The following is a 23,521-nucleotide window of genomic DNA, read 5'->3' as shown; positions in this document are numbered from 1 at the left end:
GGTCATTGAGGATTTGATGCTTGACCCCAATCATTTTCTCCCCAAAGATACATCATAAAGGTGAAAGAACGAACAAACAGGGTGCCCCTCCCCCACATAAAGGGGTGGGAGGACTTAGAGAGGGCATCTACTATTTGAGGAAAATACCAAGATTATTGAAGTCCTAGGATTCCGAAGATAAAAGAATCCCAGGTTTACTCCTATGCATTGTGTGTTAACACAAACTAGGTCAGGCGCTCTCCTGGCTGAAGCCTTCACCACCTCCCCGCCTCTCAAACAGAGATTCTACTGCAGCCACTTTCGGACAGAGTCTTTCAGTGGCGGTGTGATTAGCAAATTTAAACCTCCCTCACAAATCACTTAGAGATGCTGCCATGCACATTACTATCTAATGTTCGTGAAGCCCAACTCCAAATTTAGAGTCCATTTTATTATTAGAATGTTATAAACTGTCCGTGGAATGATGCACGGCCGAAATACAGACACCAAAGTTATTCAGACCTGCATATGTTACTGCCACAACGAGGCCCAAGTGCCCTGGGGGAAAATTTCTGCAGTCTCGATTCAAGAAATCTATTTGCTGTTTTTACTATCTCAGCAGTATATGTAAATAAAGGGTTGTTATGGTGCCATAATTCCCAAACGATGGGCACTAACTATACTTCGGTGGTTCTATAAACCAGCCCATTATGACAAGTCATGGCCAGTTTTTCAGCAGGCAAAAACAATTCTGCTAGTGTGAGCCATCTACAATACAGAAAAGGAGCATGTAATTAAATTGGGTTGAAATAGAACACCACTCCATGTCAAATGCTGGGTACACAGCCACAAATTGTAACATACTTTTAACATGGCAGGACATGGTTTCTGCTGGCAAAGCTGTGAGCTTCCACCATGGGTTATCTTTAAAAATAATAATAATCACTATATTAAGGGAAAAGATGGTGGAATCTTGCTCTTTACAGTGCATTGTAATTTTTTTTAATTGCCTTGAGCTAAGTATTCAGTGCAGGTATGTTAATGAAATGACTATAACCCACATCACAAACAGCAATTTTCTTCTATTTTTAATCCCCTTTGGTTTAATCAGATTCCAGCACCGAGTACCCACCTGTCACAGACTTATCACAGGACCTAGAGAGCTCCCTCTCCCCTCCCCAGGGGTCCAGCCCTGCCCACAGTGGTCAAGGTCAGCCACCCTACATGCGCTCATACTCCTCTTTGTCCCTCTGCTCCCCACTCCCACCAATGGTTGGGACTGGGGTTCCACAACAGGTGCTCTGTCTTCAAAATGATAGAGCCTCTTACCCGCTCAAGTCTCTCCTTTGTACCTGGAGGCTTGTCTTCTGCTGTGTGAGGAGGCACCTGTTTGCTTCCTGGCTTTAGGGATAAGGCCTTGGCTTCTAAGAAAAGCAGAGAGAGAATCCATTTGCTCACCCCATTATCTGTTCATATTAGAGTAGTTTTTGTTGGTCACTGTGTCCTGTCTGCAAGTCCCCTCAGTTAGTGCCAAATAGCAAGGGCCGGGGACAAGAAAGGAAAGAACCAACAATCTGGCTTCTTTAACTCTTGTCCATTGAACTATGTAGTTAATTATAAGGTTATTTAAAATAAAAATTATCTTAGTTATGAGTGATAGATTAAAAGAATGATAATACTGAGTCATTAATGAAAGAATATTCATGCCTTGAAGAATTCCCTCCAGTTGCCAAGGGTGTCTAATAACAGGAGGGAGGGAGTCGTGCTTCCCCAGATCAAAGGCTGGAATGCGCGCCGTATTCAAAGAGGAAATTTGAGCTAGAGAAAGTGAAGTATTTAAAACGTGACTTCATGCGAAGTGGAGTGTTGATAGCAAAATTTCACTGTTTGAACATCTAACCATTGTTGGGACCCTGTGCTATGTGTTACTATAACTTCCCAGGACACATATTTAGCACAATCATTTTCATGATGTCTTGAGAAATGCTGGAGTATTTTTGGTCATTGGCTCTCCTAGTGACTGGCCAACTCTCAGACTATGGTCACCTTAGCACATTATACTAGAACATTTGGGGTTTTTTAAACAGGCAACTCACAGCAAGGAGCATTTTCTGTCAGAAAAGCGAGGTTTTGATTACACCACATCCAACACAATCAAACTTTGGGCATGAGAGGCAAGGGAGCCATGCCTGCCAGCTCAGAATGACACAGTCAGCAGGTTTGACCAGCGTTGTGACTCTGGCTGTCCCGGGAGCAAGCCATGGGGACCCCAGGGGAGTCAGGGCCCAGAACACTGACTTGTAATAAGAGTGTAAATATGACTCTGTAAATCAACCACAGAGGGAAGGCTTTCTTTTGGTAAAGCCTTCAAATTATATGTAGTTCATAAACATGAACTGGAAATAGCAACCACTGCGGAGGAGAAACGGTCTCATCCCATCCCGACCCCTACGTTTCCAGACCCAGTGGGCAGGGAGCAGCCGCAGTCGGAATAAGGAGTCCATGGTCCTCATGCCTTTCCCTGCTCAGCTTAAGCCCATTACAGGAAAATGGATTTGAGGCTAAACTATAATTTGGTAAAACAAAATAGTCATTCAGACTGCTTTGCATGAGACTGAAAGTCTAAATCTTAAAATGAAAAGTTGGTACAATTTTAAATGATAAGAGCTACTGTTTGTTAGATGCTTGCTATGTGCTTGGCCCTAGATAAGGAAGCACTTACCTAGCAAGTGTTTCTGCTTGTGACACAATCCTCAGAGCAATGCTCCGGGACCGGCACTATTCTTCTCCCCCTACCCCAATTTTACAGATTAAAAAACAGTCCAGAGAAGTTAAGTAGCTTCCCAGCATCACACAGCCAGGAAAGTGGGTCCTAGTATGTAGACGTGCACAACCTGTGCTCTTATCCTGTCACTCAAGGGGTGTTCCAGGGACCAGTAGCATTGACATCGCTGGGAAAGTTAGAAACACAGCATCTCAGATCCACCCCAAACTTACTGAATGTAAATTGGAATTTTAACAAGATTCCTAGGTGATAGACTGATTCTTCTCTCTTTCTCTTCACTGCCCCAAAACCTGAGAACACTAGTTTTTTGTGGGTATGTGTATTGCACATAGTGGTTCTCACACTCTGAGGTGCATCTGCATTACCTGAAGACCTGATTAAAATAACACTTTGCTACAGAAGAGCCTCTTGACTGTTCAGGGAAAAGGAGCATCTGCTTACCTGCCTCCATGGCCGGCTGTCTGGTCAGAGGGACTTTCTGCTGTGTCACTGAACTGTATTTGTGAATTCCTGAACTTCCTACCAAGAACAATTTTTTGGTGAAAAGTTTGGGGGTGGGGGAAGACGCAAACATACAAGTCAGAATCTCAGAATCTGCATGGATGGAATTCATGGATGTCCATTTTAAACAAGCCTCCAAGGTACTATGCACGTCTGAGTTTGACAGCAACTGATACTTGGGGATCTCAGTAAACTCTGTATTTGCAAGAACGTGAGTCAGTGAATTCCAGAAGAGCTAAGCAGTCATAGCACATTTAGTAATTGAATGTCAGATGCTCATCTCATATTTTTATAATTGTTTTCATATTATGATTGAACTTGGTTCCCCAGTCAGTCAAAGGAGTCCCCCTGAGCTTCCCTTCAAAGATAAAAGTCACAGTGTTGACCTATTCCTTCTAAGCAAGTTGCACAAAATGACAAGTTCTTAGATGTTACAAGTAGTCGGGCATAGAAGTGTTTTCAGCAACACAGCCATCCATGCTACTTTGGGTGATGCATTACTGAATACATATTTTGTGTCCCTAACTTGTATGGTCTGGGTAAATTCAGTCCATTGAACTTTAATTAAGTGCTCAGTTTATGCTGAGCTCTGTGTTAAATTCTGGGGTTCCACTGCTGTTTCTGTGACCAGTGGATTCAACCCCATGGCCTCCGTCCCCTCACAGCTGGCTTACAGGGATTGAACAGAGTTCCCCTGTATGTGTTGGGCCCACCAGCCCCCTGAACACAGAGGGCAGAGAAGAAAAAACCAGGTTCCCAGTGAATACACTGTGGATGTAATTTGACTGAGATTCTGAGATTTACAGTTTATTGGGGGGGGGATGTTTTTCTGTGTGGCTTTTAAATAGTTAACTTTTTTATACTTTGGAAAAATCTTGTGGTAACAGCATAAATTGTATAATACTGATACTAATTTAAAACCCAGTCAGGTTGTATTGCAGACACGAAAGAACATGCCAGAAGGTGAGGATTTATTGTGTGCCTAGTGTTGTTAACACATTAAATGTTTCCAGACTCTCAAAGACAATATTAGAGGTTTGACCCAATCAATATACGATATATGAAATATGAGCCAGATTTCCTAGGGAAAAGTACAGGCCAGCATTCAAAGGTTTTTATTTTACAAGGTCTTAGGGTGTTGTGTGTACCCTGCTTGGTGGAAGAGAAAAGTCCGAGTGACTACAAGTTGAAATGGTGGGGTAATGGCAGAGGGCCATGATACATGGCTGAGCTCACCGCACTCGGAGTTAGCCTTTCACGTGATAATGTACCCTCTAGTTTTCTCGTACTACCTGAGATTCATATAGACTACAGGTTTCAATATTTTCCAACTTTCAGCCTAAAAGAGTAAAAAATTCCCATAGCTTTCAATTGTGTAGCCTATAAGCAACACAGAAATTTCAGAATCCATAGCAATTATGATAGTTACAACAATAAAGCAGCTAAGGTTTGTGTGCTGTGTTGTGGTGGATGAATCCAGAAACTATTATCCTCTATGAAATGGGCTTTAGTCGGGCTCAATTATTGGATACAATTCAGGGGGTTCCTAGAGGTCAGGCGGCTCGGCTGTGATCACACCCAGCTGCTGGGGAACAGCCGGGACACACGCTTACATCCAGGGCCTCGCCACCAAATCATAGCTGCCTCTCCAAATCATGGAAGTTCTCAGAATTTCTAAATGAAATCTGTAACTCAGCAAGCAAACACAGGGGTTGATGCTGACTTCAGATCCCAAGTGGTAGTTGCACATATTTCATTATTTCCACCTTTGTGCATCAGGCAGATGTTTCCTTGTCAAGGCAGCCAAACCCGATCAGAGTGATGTTCATCTAAGCTGGCGAGCAGGGCCAAGGGTTGAGGCCATTACCTGAATGAATCAGTTTGGAAAATGACTAATAAGCCAAAGAAGTAAAATAGGAGTTATCTTGATTATTTACCTACACAGCCCAAACTCACTCTATAATTGCTCAAACCACTTCTACTTTTGCCATTTGATAGATTTTGCCATGTCCTTCTTTGGGCAAGGAAAGGAGGGAGCATTTTACGTTCATCTGGGTGCAGATTTCAAAACCATCTGCATTCAATGAAAGTAGAAGGATTATAAACAGGAGCACAACTTGGAGGCAAGGCTTAAAAATACACTTCTCATTCTGCCAGATTTGAGGGGAGAGAAGCTGTGGCATTGCTTTGAGGTTTGTTTTGGGAGGGGATATTTTTTAATGCATATCTCAATACTTGTAAGATGACTGTCTTTTTTAAATCTGGGAACTCGTATAAAGTGGTACATGCCACTTATTGGCTGTGTAACTTTTAGCAAACCAACTTATTTAAGCCTCAGTTCCTTCATTTATAACTATTAAAATAATCCTTACGCCATAATGTTGTTATCAAGAATTAAATGAGAAAAATGCACAGGAAGTTCTTAGCATATTTTTTGTACCTAATAAGCTACTGTTCTTGCTAATGATTTTCTTTTTTGATATTCTCCCCCAGCCCAGAGAAAATCATCCACTCTTTTTAATAAGACTTTGAGCCCTGGCCAAATGGCTTAGTTGGTAGGAGCATTGTCCCAAAAGGATGCAGGTTCAGTCCCTGGTCAGGGCGCCTATGGAAAGCAACTGATCAATGTTTCTCTCTCACATCTCTCTCTGCCTCCCTCTCTCGGGTCTCCCCCCCCCTTTCTCTTTACCCCTCTTTCTCTCTTTCTAAGGTCAATAAGCATATCATCAGGTAAGGATTAAAAAAACAAGGCTTTGATATTATCCACTGAATTGTATTTTTCTTTTACATTTATAAAAATTGAAATAATGTATGACCAAATAATGCCTGAATATCTCTTGAAATTCTGTCTCTTTTATTTGTGTTGTGTATCAGCATATAGCAATGCTTGAGAAGAGAAGAAACTTTATTTTGCTGTTATCTTTATTATTTGATGATTATTTGGCTCCCAAAAAGGGTGTCTGATACTGTTAATCTCAGTGTGTCTCAGCAGCTCCCTTGCGATTGGTGGGAAGTAACTACAAGCCCCTGCCTTATTCTTAGCAAGTAATGAGTTCTGGCTCACTGACAAGTTCCAACGCCAGTACAATCTTGTAGAAAGATTTGAGACTGAAAGCCTGGGTTCAAGTTCAAATTCAATCATTTACTAGCTGTATGTCCTTGAACAAGCTGCTAACCTCTCTAACACCCCATGGAGTGGGGATGTTAATAGGCCTCTTATTTTCCTTTGTAGGACTATTATTATCCTTCATAGAGTGACTGAAAGTGATTTTAAACCATTAAAGCCTTCGATCACTTAATATCATTATGGCAGACTTACTGTTATTATAAAAATTATTAATAATAGGGCCCATGCTGAGATAATGAGGTCATAAATAATACTTCGTGAGAACAGGTTAATTTTGATCAACAAGCCTCTTTCATAGAGCCAACAATAGATACCACTCTTTTTCATTAAAAAAAAATCTGATCACTTAAAAAAATCCAGTTGCTTTTCCCTTGCATTGTGTTAACATAAAAACTCCTCCAAACTTAAAGTTTTAAAAAGCACAATTTCTTCCAAAGGGTCTCTACTTCCTTAGGTCCATGGGTTTGAGATTATGAGAATAGATCCTACACGGTTTGCCTTTAGATTAACAGAGAGATCCAGATGGAGAGTGTGATGAACTGTGGTTGTGGAAAATTCATTCAAGATAATAGTGAACAGTTCAGGACTCTGGAGCCGGACTACTGCTGTTCAAGTCCACACTAGGTTCATGGCTTTGAGTAAGTAATCTACTTCTTAGTGCCTCAGTTTCTTCATCTATAAAATGGGAATAATAATAATCCCTTTTTCATAAGCCTTTTCGGAGAATTAAATGATAAAATATATGTAAAGTGCTCAGAATTGCTTAGCACATAATAAATGTCATATAAATGTCAGCTACCATCATCATCATCATCTTCAAGTTTTCTCAGATTGAGCAAGTTTTCTCAGATTGAGCTCCTCTGTCATGCATGATTTTCTCCAGCATAGGTCCAATGTCCCCATTCTGTGCTGCCACTGCACCCTGTGCCTGTCATCATGCCAGTTTCATAGCGTCTTTGTGTTCATGATGTCCATAGTTTTTCTGTCATTGTATCCCTGGTGCCTGCCATAGTCCCTATTCCAGGAGTGTGCTGGCAAGCCAGCTCCCTAAAACTAAATGCACTGATTTGTAGCATGTACTGATTTCTGCAGTGTATATACTCCCACCATGGCTGAGGTCAGGCTACCAGTGTTTTAAGAACCGGTCTGCCCATGACATAGTCAGCTCTCCCACCCCTGTCTAAGCTGGCTCCAGCACTCTACTGCCTATTGCTTAGGCACTCAGTCGGTGAACAGGTTAATCAGTCAGGCTGGCTGCTGCATCAGGTAGCACTAGACATCCCACAAAAGATAATGCAAATGGCAAAATGCAGAAAGAAATGTGTGGGTGTAAAATAGTGCACTAGAGGTACTAGTTTTAAATTCTGGTTTTCCAGAACACAGAGACATCAAATCAAAGAAATCAAACCCACAACCCTTACAGAATCCAGTTTCCATGATAGTATTCAAATGTTCCTTATTTCTAGACAGTTTCTCCTTACCCCTCCCTGGCCCCCCTACTATTTCTGCTATAGTTTTATTTGCGCAATTGCCAGAATCATGCCAGAGAGAAGCTGGGGAGGGAGGAGTTGTACCTGAGCTGACCCACCTTGCCTTAGGTTCCCCCTTCACGACTTCCCTTCTTTATCATCACTGACGTGCTTTCCAAAGTCCCACCCCTCCTGTTTAGATTCCTTTAAAAAGGAATCTAATTTATCCTCACAAGTTACTCTACCTCCAAATGGCATGCCATCCTAACTAAGGAGTGGCCAGGTGACACAAAGAAGCATTTTTCCCAATCCCAGCTGCTTTCAGCAATTCCATTTAAGTGAGCAGTTTTCCAAACTGGAAAAGAATAACCCCAAATCAGCATAATTGAAGCAAGCATATCTCACATCACCTCACCTGCCCATAGACTTCAGGCTGGTCATATTGGACACAGTTTGTATTAATAATGGTTTTTCCTTATAAGCTAGTTCCCTTCAACTCCATCAGTGTTGCATTTAAGAGTGTCTCTCCTGGAGCCTCCATCCCTGGCCCTCTGTGTTTCTCGGTGCCAGAGAGGTTCGGGCTACAGAGTTCCCTCCTTTTAAAAATGTAAAGAGCTCTCTCTTGCCAACTCCACCCCTGCCTCTTAAGATGGTCTGTCTGTCTCTGAACCTGTGAACGCTCACACATAATCGTAACGTCCTCCTATTCAGGAAAAAAGTTCTCTGCAGCATTGGATTCAGAAAAATGATGACGAGAGCATACACTATTTCAATCTATATATGATTAGATATCTTATACCTATAAGAGATCAATCTACAAAATCCCAACAGCGGTCTCTGATCACTTGAGAAGCAGAGATTAGCCCTAGAGCCCTTCAAACAAGAGTGAGGATGGTCATTTCCAGTGTTCATTGAGGAAGTAAATGTGATGTGCTCATTGGATGCTGAGACCCACAACTACCCTTCCTTTACCACCACCCAGTCTTCTGAATGTTAGAAATCAGGCCTTTGCCCTCCCTCTGGGAACATGGTGAGAGCAATTACCAGAGAAAATGACCCAGTCAGAGGTACTGACACAGTATCATGGCTAATAAGCCCCACTCAGGTGCTTAGAACTTTCTATCAGATTTCAAGTTTTTACCACCACAATATAAGCTGATGATAAGCCAGGATTACCAGACAAGGAAGAAAATCCTCTAACTTGAAAGTGGGACTATATTAAGGTTCTCCAAAGAAACAGAACCGATAGGATGGATGGATCGATGGATGGGTTTTAAGAAATTGGCTGACAGGATTGTAGGGTCTGGCAAGTCTGAAATCTGTAGGGCTGGCCAGGAGCCTGGAAATTTACATAAATAGAGTTAATTTTCTAGTCTTGAATTTGAAATTCTCAACCTAGAAACTCAGGCAAGATTTCTATGTTGCACTCTTGAGGCAGAATTCTTTCTTTTTAAGACCTTCAGTGGAATAGACAAGACCCACCCTCATTATGGAGGGTAATCTGTTTTACTTAAAGTCAATTGATCATGCATGTTAATCACATCCATGAATATTCTCACAGCAACATCGGGAATGGCATTTGACCAACAGCTGAGCTCCATGGCCTAATCAGTCTGACAAAAAAATTTACCATGACAGAGACCGAAACACAGAAGAAGAGAAAAGCAACTTGGAGAAGACTATGCAGGGAGAAAACCTCATAAAAATATGGTTAATATCATCCTGCCCATGTGTCTCAGTTGGTTGGAGTGTTGTCCCGTACACCAAAAGACTGAGGGTTTGATTCCAGTCAGGGCTCATACCAAGGCTGCAGGTTTGATCCTCAGTTGAAGTGTGTATGGGAACTAATCGATGTTTTCTCTCTGTCTCTCTGTCTCTCTCTCTCTCTCTCTCTCTCTTCCCTTCCTCTCTCTCCAAAGTCAATGAACATATCCTCAGGTGAGGGTTAAAAATATTATTAGTATCTGCAAAGAAATAAGAGAAAATATTGCAACCAAGGAATAGGAGCAGGGTGCAATATGGTTTTTTTTTAAGAAAACCTCGCAAGCAAATAAACAATCCTTAGAAAATAACAATATAAATGAAAATCTCACAAAAGTTTCAAAAGTTGAGAAATAAAGCAAAAACCCATAGGATGTAGTGGATAATAAAGCAAAAACCCTTAGGGATAAGAGAAAAAGATAACATTCAAGGAAGATCCAAAAGATCTGAAATTCAAACTATAAAACTTCCATAAAGACAGAACAGAGAAAACAAAGGAATTCATCAATGAAATAACTAGAGAAAAATTTCCCCAGATTGTAAAAGCTCACTGAGTACCCAGCGCTGATCAAAATAAACCCACACTAAAGTCCATCACAGGGAAAGCTCAGAAAACTGGGGACAACATAAGACACTCCAAGCCTTTAGAAAAAGAAACCAGGTCACGTATAAACTTGAGGAACTGAAACAACTTTGGATTTCTATAAAGTAACTCGGAGGGAATTGCTTAGAATTCCATATACAACCTAACTATCAAAAAGGTGTAAGGGTGGAATAAAGATACACCCAGCTATGCAAGGTCTCACCACATTTACCTTCTATAAACAAACCACTTCTTGAACAGCTACTGTAGAATGTGCCCTAATAACGTGAGGGTGATACCTATGATAAACTCCTATCTGAAAAAAAGATCCTGTCTTGTACAATAACAGTGTGGTTGGAAAAGCATCTCTCTCCCCATCCTGGTCTCTGTTCTTGGAATCTTGGGTGTTCCTTGGGTGCCTCTTACCATTCTCACTGTCATTCATATATGTGATTAATTAGGTGAATTTGTGTGGACTAGTGGGAGATCCAAATTATTACTTCCCGTTTTTGTGAAAAGCTGTGTTCCAAGTTCAGAATAACCAATTTGCTAATCGTCTTTGGGAGTCAGGATCTGCCTTCGATTGGGTTCACTGGGAATGAGGAGGATGTGTTGTAACCGAGTCCGTGCACTCTGAGTATTACCGGCAGCACCTGTGGCTTACGAGGCCCTCTGTTTCCCCAGGCTATCAGTGTACGTGTCTCTCACAGTTCACGGGGAGAAACTGTGAATCTGAGATCACAGCCTGCTTCCCAAACCCTTGCCGGAACGGAGGCTCCTGCGACCCCATAGGAAATACTTTCATCTGCAGTTGCAAAGCTGGGCTCACTGGAGTCACGTAAGTGAGATTGTTCAAGTGGTTATGCTGTTTCTTGCTGCTTAGGGAACAAAATGGTAAACAACTAACTGGGATAAAATATTAACCCATAAAAGGACGGGCAAAGGGTTAATATCTTTATATAAAGAGTGCTTACAAGTGACTAAAATGTCAACAGGGTCCTGGGTAATTTATATACTTTATAATTCTCTAAATTTTTCAATTTTTATTTAATTACTGTGTGTCCTGTAAGCAAGAAAATGGTTCTTTTAAAGAAAGTCACCTCTGCCCCCTAATATTTCCAGTGTAATTGTGAGGCAGACACACTATCCATTTCCCCAGAATTCGTTCACCAGACTCCACTGCCTAGCATTTCGTGATCATTCTGAGAAACTAAACCTCACCCTTCCTTTGAAACGCCCGCCCCCACCAAGAAATAGTAAAATTAAAGTGCTAGGCGAATGAATGGAAAGGGGTATTTTAAGTTTTTAGTAAAGTGCCACTTTCACACACTTTTGATGGCTTTTAAAAGTGTATATACTTTTAAAAGCCATCAAGGATGGGTGAGGTATATATATATATATATATATATATATATATATATACTTTTATCATATATATATATATATATATACTTTTATCATATATATACTCTCAAGGAAGTGATATCCTAATTGCAGATCAGTCTTATATATTCATTAAAGCAAATCTTCTGAGGACTTTGCCAGGAAATACTTAACCAACTTTGAATCGCTGGATGAAATTTAAAGTAATACAGCTGCACTTATTTTTAAATACTCTGTGTTTCTGACTAATTTCCAACTGACCTGGTTTCAATCTGTTCAAATTAGGGACATTTGACTACATTTTACAAAGCGAATTACCAGAAACGTAGGTAGGTGATGGGCCCTTTAAGTAAACATAGCGGAACAATTGCTGAAGCAAAGAAAAGTGAAAGAAAAATGGTCTGTGTGCTCTAATAATTTTGAACTAAGAAATAATAATACTTAAATGTTTGCCTTGTGATTATACTCAAAGCAAATTATTTTTCACTACAGTGTTTTAGTCCATTTTTTCCTGATAATCTGCATTACCATTGGTTTTTAATATAAGCATAGAATCTAGAAGATGTGTAGATGTGTAGGCCTCCCCCAAATTACTGTAACCACTGTAGAAAGATATCAGAACTAAAGACTTCCTACTCTCAGGAAGCTCTTTATAGAAATATGTAATTTTACAGATATTTATCTGCAGTTCTACAAAACCCCAAAGCTCCAGGAACAGACAGGATTGAGGATAAATTAGTGGCAAACTAATTTGCTGCCCAAAACAGCCAAACCCACTTTGAGGCTATGTCTAAGTCCTTATTTCTTTCACTAAATGTCAATATCCATATGTTTTACTGTTGAAACACTGGTGTATTTGATTGTGGGTCCTATGCCAGCACCAATTCCTGGAGTGGGGATGTGTATTTTATATAATATGTAAGATATATACTATGTGACATTTCTAAAGTTGCAAAATTTTAAATTCTGAAGTGCATCTGGCCCAAGGATTTGGAAGCCAGTACCTCTTCAGCAGCATCTGTTCTTTCTCTCTCTGCTCCTTCTCTTCTCTCCCAAGACGGCCTTCCCCTTGCTCCCACCAGGGTAGGGTCAGACCGTTTGGGAACACTGGTGGGAGAAATATCTCAGTGCATGCTGACCACTGCGGCCAGCTGCCGCTCACACACACCATCACACCATTTGTGCGGAGCTTCACGCACCCTTCAGGTGCTTTCTTTTCTTTTAAAGTCAGTGTTAAATCAAGCTCCAATATACAGGCCTGCTGTTTGAAAGGGGGGTGTGTGTATGTTTGGCCCTGAAGGTGTGAAGAAGACATCAACGAGTGTGAGCGGGAGGAGTGTGAGAACGGGGGCTCCTGCGTCAACGTGTTTGGCTCCTTCCTGTGCAACTGCACCCCGGGCTTCGTGGGCCAGTACTGCGGGCTGCGCCCCGTGGTGGTGCCCAACATCCAGGCCGGCCACTCCTACGTGGGGAAGGAGGAGCTCATCGGCATCGCCGTGGTCCTCTTCATCATCTTCATCTTGGTGGTCCTCTTCATTGTCTTCCGCAAGAAGGTCTTCCGCAAGAACTACTCCCGCAACAACATCACGCTGGTGCAGGACCCCGCCACGGCCGCCCTGCTCAACAAGAGCAATGGCATCCCCTTCCGGAACCTGCGGGGCGGCGGGGACGGCCGCAACGTCTACCAGGAGGTGGGGCCCCCGCAGGTGCCCGTGCGCCCCATGGCCTACACCCCGTGCTTCCAGAGCGACTCCAGGAGCAACCTGGATAAGATCGTGGACGGGCTGGGCAGCGAGCACCAGGAGATGACCACCTTCCACCCTGAGTCCCCGCGCATCCTGACCGCCAGGCGCGGTGTGGTCGTGTGCAGTGTGGCTCCCAACCTCCCAGCCGTGTCGCCCTGCCGCTCCGACTGTGACTCCATCCGCAAGAATGGCTGGGATGCAGGAACTGAGAGTGAGTAGGAATGTTATTTATTCCTCTGTCATTCACGGGGAAGCCGCAGGTGTGCGGGGGTCACTTGACAAGGGAATTAGGGAAGGGAAAGGGAACCTGCTGGGACACAGCACACGTTGCGACATGCTGCGGCATTGAGCGTTCACGTTTCAGCCCTGAAAAATCGATCTGGGTCTTATCCCCGTTTACAGATGGGAAAATGAGGCTCCGAGAGCATCATAAGGTGCCCACAGTCACAAAGCTATTAAGAGTCTTTTATTTACTTACTTATTTTAACCTTGTTTTTATTGTTGACATATTGCAAATGTTCCCATTTTTCCCTGCCTTGCCCACCTCCACCCAGTCCCCAGACTCCCCTTCCCTCTGGCCATCACCACATTCTTGTCTGTGTCTATGGGTTATGCACGGATGTTCCATGGCTAATCCCTCCACCTTCTCTCATCCAGTCCCTCCTCCCCCCATCCCCTGACAGCTGTCAGTCTGTTCCCTGGTAAAGGCTAATAAGAGGTACTCTAATCCAGGGTTGCCAAACTCTAAAACCCATTCTCGTCTCACAATACTGAACCATTGGAACAAAGCAAGCAGTGCAGCTGCGTAAGTGAATACACAGAAGGTACTCTCTGGAAGGTCGGGAGAAGAGAGCATTTCCAGTCCTATGGACTGAAGACTTGAGAAGAGCAGAGGGACAGTTGAGTTGGATCACGGTGGGATTCTAGATCTGCAGAAAGGAGGGCCTTCCCTGTGATCAGAAGAAAAGCAAGTCACTCTATTTGGCTAGAATGCAGGGCCCATGAGACAAGAGGGCGAACCGCAGGTGGGAGAAGTGGGCTGGGCCAGATGGTGGTGTGTCCCACTCCACTAGCTTCATGCAGCAGCATTCTTGACGAAGGGAAGGGCCGCAGGTCCAAAGGCCCTGGGGTGGGAAAGACATGTTGAAGACCATGGAGGAGAACCATGTAGCCAGAGCTCGGTGAGCATGAGGGGAGAGTGGGTTCACTTTAACAGCAAGACTAGTGAGTGTTTTTAGGCAGGTGATTGCCTTGATCTAAGTTACATTTTAAAAAGATGGCTGTGTTCCTTGGAGAAGAGACTAAACAGGACCAAAGAAAGAGGAAAGCAGAGAGACTAATTAGGCGGTGTCCTTGAACATGTAGGTGAGAGATGGTGATCGTTGTCCCTGCCTCAACAGCAGTGGGATGAAACTAAGACAAGCTCTTTTGTCACCTATGACTTTTCATCAGGCCAAATAGCTTTCTGTTTGAGTGGCAGAGATGCCCTGGGACTGTTATGATATATGTTGGGGTAGAGGGTAGGGGGAGAGGCAGATTTCTAATGAAGCTAAAGAGCTCACATAGCTGAGGAGATACTGGGTGCCTTCACGGAGGAAGGGGGCGTTCCTACTGGTGTCTGTGCCCGTGGGTAAAATTTAGGCAGGAAACTGTGGAAGAGGACCTTCCGGAAGCAAGACGTACCTGGATCAGTGGAGACGACATATGAGGGGTGTCTGACTCTTTTTCTGGAGGCACATTTATATTTTGAGCTTTCACCATAAATATATTCTCTCAAATCATCTGTAAAGTCGGGCTTTACCAAAGCCTTGCCAATCACTGGCTGAAGGAAAGGCTGTTTTATTATTTAACAGTGAGAAATGGAGTTTGAATGAATGGAGGAGCAGAGAAAGCAGCTGGGTGCACAGCCAGGGCGTCACCAGTGCAGACCATTTGTCGATTCTTCCCTTGTGTTCAGGCCTAAGCCTGGCGCCCACAGCGTGCTTTTCCGAGGCACATCTTTGTATTTTCCGTGGTTCGGCTGTTGGAAGGCGAATTCCTCCCTGGTGTGTCTCTCTCTGTTTATATCAGTTGTTTATCCAACTGATGACTTGGCCGTGTCTTTAGCATCCGACAGCAGATGCGGAGCCACTGCCCGCTGCTGACATCACCCATAGTAGAAGGGACAGGGATTTCTCCCGCTGCGGACAGAAACTTTTTCCTTAATCACAAGTCACCATTTCTTTGTACTGTCACATTATGTGATGATTTGAAGATTTTCCTAGTGATCATTTCCCTCCACCTACTTGTAATGTGACAGCCTTATTTTGGGAAACTACGTCAAGCCCATAAACGCATTTTCCTCCAAAGTATTATTGGGTTTTTATTGAATACATTTCTTTCTTTGTTAAGCAAGGCATTTATCTGGGGAGACAGTCTTTAGGTGGCTAATTCATTTTCCACTTGACAGTTTCAAGATATGGGTTGTTTTTATTGCTTCCTTCAGTCCATCAAATAAGAAACAAGAAGGCAGGCCTGGGGAGGGGGGAGTGGTTCCGTCTGCCTTTGTATCTGTGCGGCAAAGAGGGAGGCAGTGTGTGGGTACCAGCCCATCCCTCCCTACCCTGCTGCTAACTACCTCTCACCTGAGTGCCGAACACCATCACTCCCAAAAATGGGGTGACACTGCCCTCTAGGAGGCAGTGCTGAGAACGCCACTTGCTCCCGGGAGATGGAAGTTAGGATAAATGTAATAGCATTCTTGCCTATAAAATATTTATACCCCTATTTGAAAAGTAATCTCATTTAACCTGGTGTTGACACCACATCGGTCCATGTAAATGATTTAAATGAACTCTGAATGGCAAGGAGCAACCCAGGCACTTCATCCTCATTTCACTCTTCACTTAGGCTTCGCTTTGAGGAGAGAACTGCTACTTTCGGCTGTCAGCTATTTGGAAGCTCATTTACCACGGGTTAAGGGTTTTGTAGCCATAATGTAAATCACTTGATTGACAGACGGACCTTTGCCCCCCGTGGCACAATCAATTCTCCATTGGGGAGCTAAATTATTTTCTCTGAGCAAATGGAAGAGCTCCGAGAAGTGAACTCTGGGGTGGCAGGATGCAAATACACACGAGGTAACCAGTGGCATTTCTGCTTGTTCTCTGGCTGTCCACGAAGACAAAGGAGTTGAAGACCCGGGAGAAGTGACCTGCTTTGCAGGCAGCAATAAAGGCAGCAACTCTGAAGTTCAGTCCCTGAGCTCCTTCCAGTCAGATTCTGGCGATGACAATGGTAAGAAGCCATGGATTTGATCCCCTGGGGCGACTTCTGCCTCCTGTGCCAGCAGTCAGTGATTGAAAGGAAGGTGATGTGACCAGTTTTGTTTCTTGCCCTGCTCATGGGTCCCTGCACGTGTTCACCAGGTTTTCAGGTGGCTCCGTTGTTGGGCGTAATTGCTGAAGGAAGTTCTGTTGAGCTGCAGTTGTGAGCAGACCTAGGGATCCAGTCAGAGGCTGACAAGGTTCCCCTGGACCTCCAGCAATGCACCCTCTTCGATTTGGTTTGTGACGGAACTGCCGTATCCCAAATGATGCTCTCTAGCAAACAGTGTGGTTTATATTTTATTTCTAAATTTTACTAATGATTATGCCTTCACTCTATATCCAACCTCCAAGTCATTAGAAATAAGTTCAGAAGCAATACACCCTTCCTACAGAAGTGACCTCTTCATTCATTTGAATTCCCCTTATGACCATTTGGGTTCATGGCCTTGGAGGAATCTATTGAATACCATGGATCAGCTCCTTACAAAAATGCACACACACCCAAAATGCTGTATGCAATTCCCCGTGGTTCGTGGACCTCTCCCTCCTGTGAACTTAAGTGAACGAAGAGGTTGCTGAACTGGACTTCCAGAGCCGAGGAGCCAGCTTTGGAGGATGGGTTGTTCTCCTCAGGGCAGGGGAGGGAGCAGAAATGGTCACGAGGCAGCAAGAGTGGTGAACCAAGAATAATTTCAAATTGTCATTCACAGAGATAGTTGGCCTTCCCCTATGTCATTTTCCCATTTATAAGCAATTGGCAAAAATTGAGTATTTGTTAATTTATGTAATCATTCAACCCATAAACCCTTGCTGAGTTTCTTCTGTGTGCTGAACACAGTGCTGGACATTGTGTACCCAGAAGCGTGAAATTAAAACAACACTGTCTTTGCCCCCAGGTAAATGCAGAACCAGGTGAGCTTGAAGGCCATAGCAATCCCAGAAGTAAAATAGTCCACTTTCACTATCCCCACCCTTGAATCACTTCCACCCCCGAGACCCAGTATTCCTGAGAGCTGCAGAAGCCACAGCATACCTGACTGGCTGGGGCAACAGACCCTGTAACAGTGGATTTCTTCTGGCCATTTTCGGAAGGCCAGGGGAACGCCTCCAGCTCTGTTTACCAGGATGCTCACACCTTCTCTCATCCCCAAGCAGAAGAAAAGCTGCCACTGGTTTGTTTTGTAGAGAAACAACTGGGAACAGATAGTTCCCACAATCCAGGAAGCAGCTCCGGCAGCGGTGCTGGGTTGACTCTTCTCATGGGCTCTCTCTGCTCTGTGTGCCCTCAAGTCGGCCTTACATGCTTAGCATTCTGGATTGGTGCTGACTAACGCAGGCAGTGGGTGCAAGTTTCAGCACATGGGCTTTAAACCTGATTGTCTGGCCACAAGCTGCTAGTACCAGGTGCTAAGTCGGCTCATATAGAGCACAGAAGTCACCTTCCCAGATTCTAACCATTTCAGAGCCTAAATGCTGATGTCTCTCTACACTTCACTGGTGTGAGCTGGACCTTGGATCATTCTAGGTTTGAGTGGTGTCAGGTGAGTGTGAAGCCGTGAGTCCTGCAAGTTCATCCTCCATCATGGCGTTTGGTTTGGAGCAGCATGGCTGACCAACAGAGAATTCTCTTCAGAAGTAGTGAGGTCTTCCCCTAGAGTCTTTGGGAGTTACTAGCAAGAAATTAGCATGAGCTTGATGAGCCATTGCCTTCTTAGATTGATTTCACTGGGCCATGAAGTGGGATTTATAACCCAGACATCCCTGCCCATCGTGCCTTTCAGGAGGCCTGGCCCCAGACTTGCTGCCATTCCCCTTCTGGTCCCAGAATCCTGGGACTGCAGGAAAAAGTGTCCACTGGATCACTGCCCCATAGACAACAGTGGGAAGTCTCCAGGGGTTTGTGTGCGCACCTTCGCTGTGGTCATTATTGTGGATAAAAATTAACGTATGTTTACAATACATAACTAACCTGAAGCTGTCCTTCCCCTCCCTCCTGTCTTCTTTTCCTGGCCACAAGCATCCATAGTGACTGTCATTCAGCTTGTCAACAATGTAGTTGACACTATAGAAAATGAAGGTATTTACTTTTTTCTTCCATAGCATTTCTTTGTGTAAAGACTTACTCTTTTGGAAAGATTGCCTCCTTGTTACTTTGAACTAGGGGTGATTTTAATCAGTTGACAACTTGGGGGGGGACTCGTAAAGAGGTGGTTTCAGAGGAGACCCTGGATGTTTCTCCAGGTATTGAGGTGAATTTTAAAAGTTTAGAGAAAATCAAGTTCATATTTTTTAAATATGTGGGATGCTCTTTTTATAAAATATCTTCCAAAAGAAGAGTACCCAATTACTTGGAATCCAGAGTAATACTAAATCTATCCTTACATTCAACATGTATTCATTGAGCACCTACTATGACCTGGGAATGCTTGAGAAATCATTCACACCTACAATATAATGAGGATTGATTTCCATCACGTAATTTATATTAGTGACATAATTTATATTAGTGACATAATACAATTACAGTCTGGTGTAGATGGGATTTATTTGTTTGTTTGTTTGTTTATTTATGTATTTATTTATAATTTTTTACAGATGGAAAGGGAAGGAGAAAGAGAGGGGGTGAAGCATCAATATGTGGTTGCCTCTTATGCACCCCCTACTGGGGACCTGGCCCTCAACCCAGGCATGTGCCGTACACTGGGAATCAAATTGGTGACCCTTTGAGTCACAGGCCAGCACTCAACCACTGAGCCACATTTATCTTTTTATTACCTAAATAGCAATGGGGAGAAATAGCATTTTTTAAGGCATCTCAAATGTTCTCATTTGCCTTCTTCACATGACTTGGATTGTCAGTCTGACCTCTCACTTTGTATTTAAACAGTGTCTGTCATGGATCAAGGGCAGAACTACAACCGAGGTGACGCTGCTACGCCCCCAGCATAGCATTTTACTTCTGTGTTTTCAATTGCTGAGTTTGTTCTTGCCCTGTCCCTCTCCCTCCATTTATTCTGAGTTCCTCTGGTCTGAATTTTGCATGTTCAGGTGTCTTGTGAGCTTGGTATTGGAGGTGAGCTCCCTGCCCACATTCCTTCCCAACCACTCCCCTGCCGTGCAGCTCATCCATATGCGTGCACACCTCCCTGCCTTCTGTGGTCCACAGTACAGCTGATGCAACGCTCTCTCTGCGAGCATGTCGCCAGCCTCACTCTTCACTTAGTGTATGGATAGGAAGAAAGGATGGCGGGAGGAGGTCCTAGAACAGTGTCTCCTCAGCATGCCCTCGCTGGCCATCTCTTATGGCATGGCTGAGTGTAAGGCTCTGCAGCACCCAGCCACCACCTCTCAGAGCTGCCACCGCCTGTTCTCCCAGGGCCAGAGCATGGCTGGCCCCTGACCCACCCTTGTAAGGAGCATGCACATGACTTGGATTCTTAGGATCTCTTGGATGTTAATTGCATGCCAGGTCCCTTCTCTTTCCAAACCCTCCCCAACTCCAGCCTTGAGGAAAGTAACTGTTGTGGCTTTTTTACTCGCAGCCTATCACTGGGACACCTCTGACTGGATGCCAGCGGCCCGCCTATCCGACATAGAGGAGGTGCCCAACTTTGAGAACCACGAGGGAGGGTCTGCACACCAGGGAAGCACGCGGGAGTTGGAGAGCGATTACTACCTGGGTGGGTACGACATTGACAGCGAGTACCCACCCCCTCATGAAGAGGAGTTCTTGAGTCAGGACCAGCTGCCCCCTCCCCTGCCAGAGGACTTCCCAGACCAGTACGAGACCCTGCCCCCCTCCCAGCCTGTCTCACTGGCCAGCACACTGAGCTCAGACTGCAGGAGAAGACCCCAGTTCCATCCCAGCCAGTACCTCCCACCTCACTCATTCCCCAATGAAGCAGATTTGGTGGGCCCGCCTGCCACCTGTGAATTTAGTACTTTTGCTGTGAACATGAACCAGGGCACAGAGACTGCAGGCCCAGCAGACAGTGTGTCTCTATCCTTGCACAATTCCAGAGGCACCTCATCCTCAGATGTGTCGGCCAACTGTGGATTTGACGATGCGGAAGTAGCCATGAGTGACTACGAGAGCGTGGGGGAGCTCAGCCTGGCCAACCTTCACATTCCCTTTATTGAGACTCAACACCAGACCCAAGTGTAAGAGGATGCACCTCTGGTGCTTTGCCCTGTTTGCTACAGAAGGACACTGGCTGGGCTTGTGTCTGCATGGAGAGTAGTGCACTGAGCACGGAGGAAATGTGGTGTTTTCCACTAGGAACTTCACAAGTCACAGTGCTTCAAGCCAGCTTGACTCCGGCTGGGCAGAAAGGAAAGGCTCAGAACTTGTTTCTGAGAGGTGGCGACAGCCCTTGCAGTTTGTACCTGCGTTCAGAACCAGGAATGCTCACCAACTTTTTAAAGGGGGAATAAATTTCACCCCCTAGGTTACACAGTCACTCTCATGTGGCTTCGTGCAGTATTGCGCCCTGCGAAGTGTTACAGTGTCAGTCCTTGCAGTATTAGTAACTGGTGATGAGCAAAGAGGCATGTGATATTGAGCCAGTGGGGGAAAGGGAAATGCTACTTATTGTTGTTGGAAAAGTTAGTCACTTAGGCAGAAGGAAAGAACAAACTATTATGAAACAAACAAGAAAATGGGCTGAAGCCTTTAAAGATCAACTTTATTTTTTATTATAAGCTGCCCAATTTTCAGCTATAAAATTAGGTTTAGGTAACATGTTTAGTATGCTTAGTTATTTTTGTTTATTTGTGTTAAGCATCCAATGTAATACAGCTGGGTTTTGTGATCTTTGAGAAAGGTGTGGTGAAGAGGAATCGGAGGATCTGGGGGTTCCATTTTGTGGGTTCCATTTTGTGGGGTGGGGATGTTAATATTATTCAACCACCAGAAAGACGATGGGCATCTATTTCCAGTTTACAGGCCTAGAAGCAGCTACAACCATAACACTGCTGCAGAAACTGACTTTGGTCCAGAGAAGCAGGAAATAAAGAGAAAACAAATAATACATTGTCCTCTAGAATGACAGATACTTAGAGGTTTAAGCAGAATCCACAAATTTAGAAAAAAATATAACATTTTCAAAGTTTTCAGCCAGATAATCACAATTTTTGACAATGCAAATAGCATCTGAGTATTGTTCTAAATTGGTTAGCATCATTGCTATGAATGCAATTCCATAGTTTAAAAAGAAGAAAATAGCTTAGCTCCTAGGTATGGATGGCAATGGTGTGTGTGTCCGGGCCGATGCACAAACGTGGGCTTACACTCAGCAAGGCTGCTCTTGAGGAAGGCTCTCGTGGGAGTTCTAGGGAGTTCGTGGGAGTTCTGTTGAAAACCCTGCCTGTGAGGCAGGCCTTCCACTTTCTTTAATCTCTGCCATGTGAGAGAGAAGCACCAAATGCCATATTTTACTCCGGTCCAACTAACTTTATTTTGATACTGCCATTTATATTACCTTAAAGCAAAACCATGCTTTAAAAAAGCAGTATTTTGTTATAATTTTCCAAAACTAAACACTTATTTGAAAAATGTGTGCTGTTTAATTACATGCTGGGGTTCTCCTCTGACATGTGGACTTTGGCTGTCAGTTTCCAAAATTGACAAGGGAAGCATTCCACTGGAAACACAGTAACTCAATACTGGAAGCTCAAATTTGACAAGTTGAGTGACTTTCCTCTTTTGCTTCAGTCAGATTATGGTTGCATGTGCAGTGGCCATGGTGAATAAATGTATATTTGCACTATCTGCTTAATGAGCAAATCTGTGTGCACAGTTTCTGTTGGCACATGGCACTGGTGTGTCATTGTGCTGCCCTGAGTCTGTGTATCACCCGCTCGATCATATTTTTAGTTGTTTCAGTTGTGTTTGGTCCACTTCTCTGTGGGAGTCAGTGTTTCTGAAGTTTGTCCTAAAAGAAATTCCTTTCCATTGTCAAGCTTCCTGAGTACATGGAAACAATTCCCATTTTTCAGCTTCTCCTCTTTTCCTATCTCTTGGCTAGACCTACTCATGGAAGCATCATCTGCACTGTGGTCTTGACATAAATGAATTTCACTAAGGCTGCTTTTGAGGATAAAATCTTTGGTATTCTTCTTTTGTAAGAAGCACATTTGCAAAATCATGGAGAAAATGACAAACTAATGGTCTAGAATAGAATCACTGCTACACTTTTGATAATGCAATGTCATAAAAACCATCAAAGTAAAACCAACAATTCATTTCTTGCCCCCAGGAAATATTAGAACAAGATTAATGCCAGTGAGTCACTACTGCTTACACAGCATCTCCTCTGGGGAGAATGCCTGACTGACACAGTAATGAAGGAATAAATAGATCCTAATGCAGTTGTGAAGCCACCCAAGAAAACCGTGCCCTCCCTTGGCTCTGACCTACATAAAATACCTCTTTCGTCAGGATAGCTTCCCCTCATTTTCTGCAGAATAGCTCTGCACCTAAATGCACACCAAACAAGCATGTGTTGTGATATTTTGATTTCTTACCCTTTAAACATTGTACCTTTTTACTTTTTGGAAAATTAGACTTCCCTGTAGATTATGAGGTTTTTCAGTCAGGCCAAGATGGAACTAGGTGGGCTGTCTACTGATATAAAGATCTGGAAGGGTCATTAAGATCTGTTTGTCCAACCCTCTTATTTTTATAAAAGAAGAAACACGCCCGAAGTAGGGAAAGCACTTGCCCAAGCTCACATAGGAAGTCAAGTAATTGAACATCCACGTGGCCACTACTCTTTCTATATAACATTGTCCACCACTGACCTCCCCAGGGCATGTCATCTGCTGGACCTGCTGACTTCCCACCATTATTCCTTTAGAAAATGCTAGAGATCATGGATGC

The 23,521-nt window shown here is 43.8% G+C and overlaps 1 protein-coding gene across 2 annotated transcripts in view; it reads left to right on the top strand.

The window, feature by feature from the left end:
- The window catches only part of FAT3 (FAT atypical cadherin 3), a 649,640-nt gene extending 627,231 nt beyond the window's left edge, over positions 1-22,409 (top strand). For both annotated transcript variants that reach the window (XM_053656923.1, XM_053656924.1), the window contains 6 exons: positions 10,890-11,043; positions 12,889-13,544; positions 16,496-16,609; positions 18,659-18,718; positions 19,529-19,564; positions 20,184-22,409. In XM_053656923.1, the coding sequence (XP_053512898.1) occupies positions 10,890-11,043; positions 12,889-13,544; positions 16,496-16,609; positions 18,659-18,718; positions 19,529-19,564; positions 20,184-20,806 (1,643 nt within the window). In that variant the 3' untranslated portion in view covers positions 20,807-22,409. The remainder of the gene's footprint in view (positions 1-10,889; positions 11,044-12,888; positions 13,545-16,495; positions 16,610-18,658; positions 18,719-19,528; positions 19,565-20,183) is intronic.
- Positions 22,410-23,521: the final 1,112 nt, after the last annotated feature.

Source organism: Artibeus jamaicensis, unplaced genomic scaffold (genome assembly GCF_021234435.1).
Source record: "Artibeus jamaicensis isolate MK-2021 breed Jamaican fruit bat unplaced genomic scaffold, CSHL_Jam_final scaffold_3128, whole genome shotgun sequence".
Taxonomy (NCBI): Eukaryota; Metazoa; Chordata; class Mammalia; order Chiroptera; family Phyllostomidae; genus Artibeus; species Artibeus jamaicensis.
The sequence above is the reverse complement of the archived record's forward strand: the minus strand, read 5'-3'. Positions and strand labels throughout refer to the sequence as shown.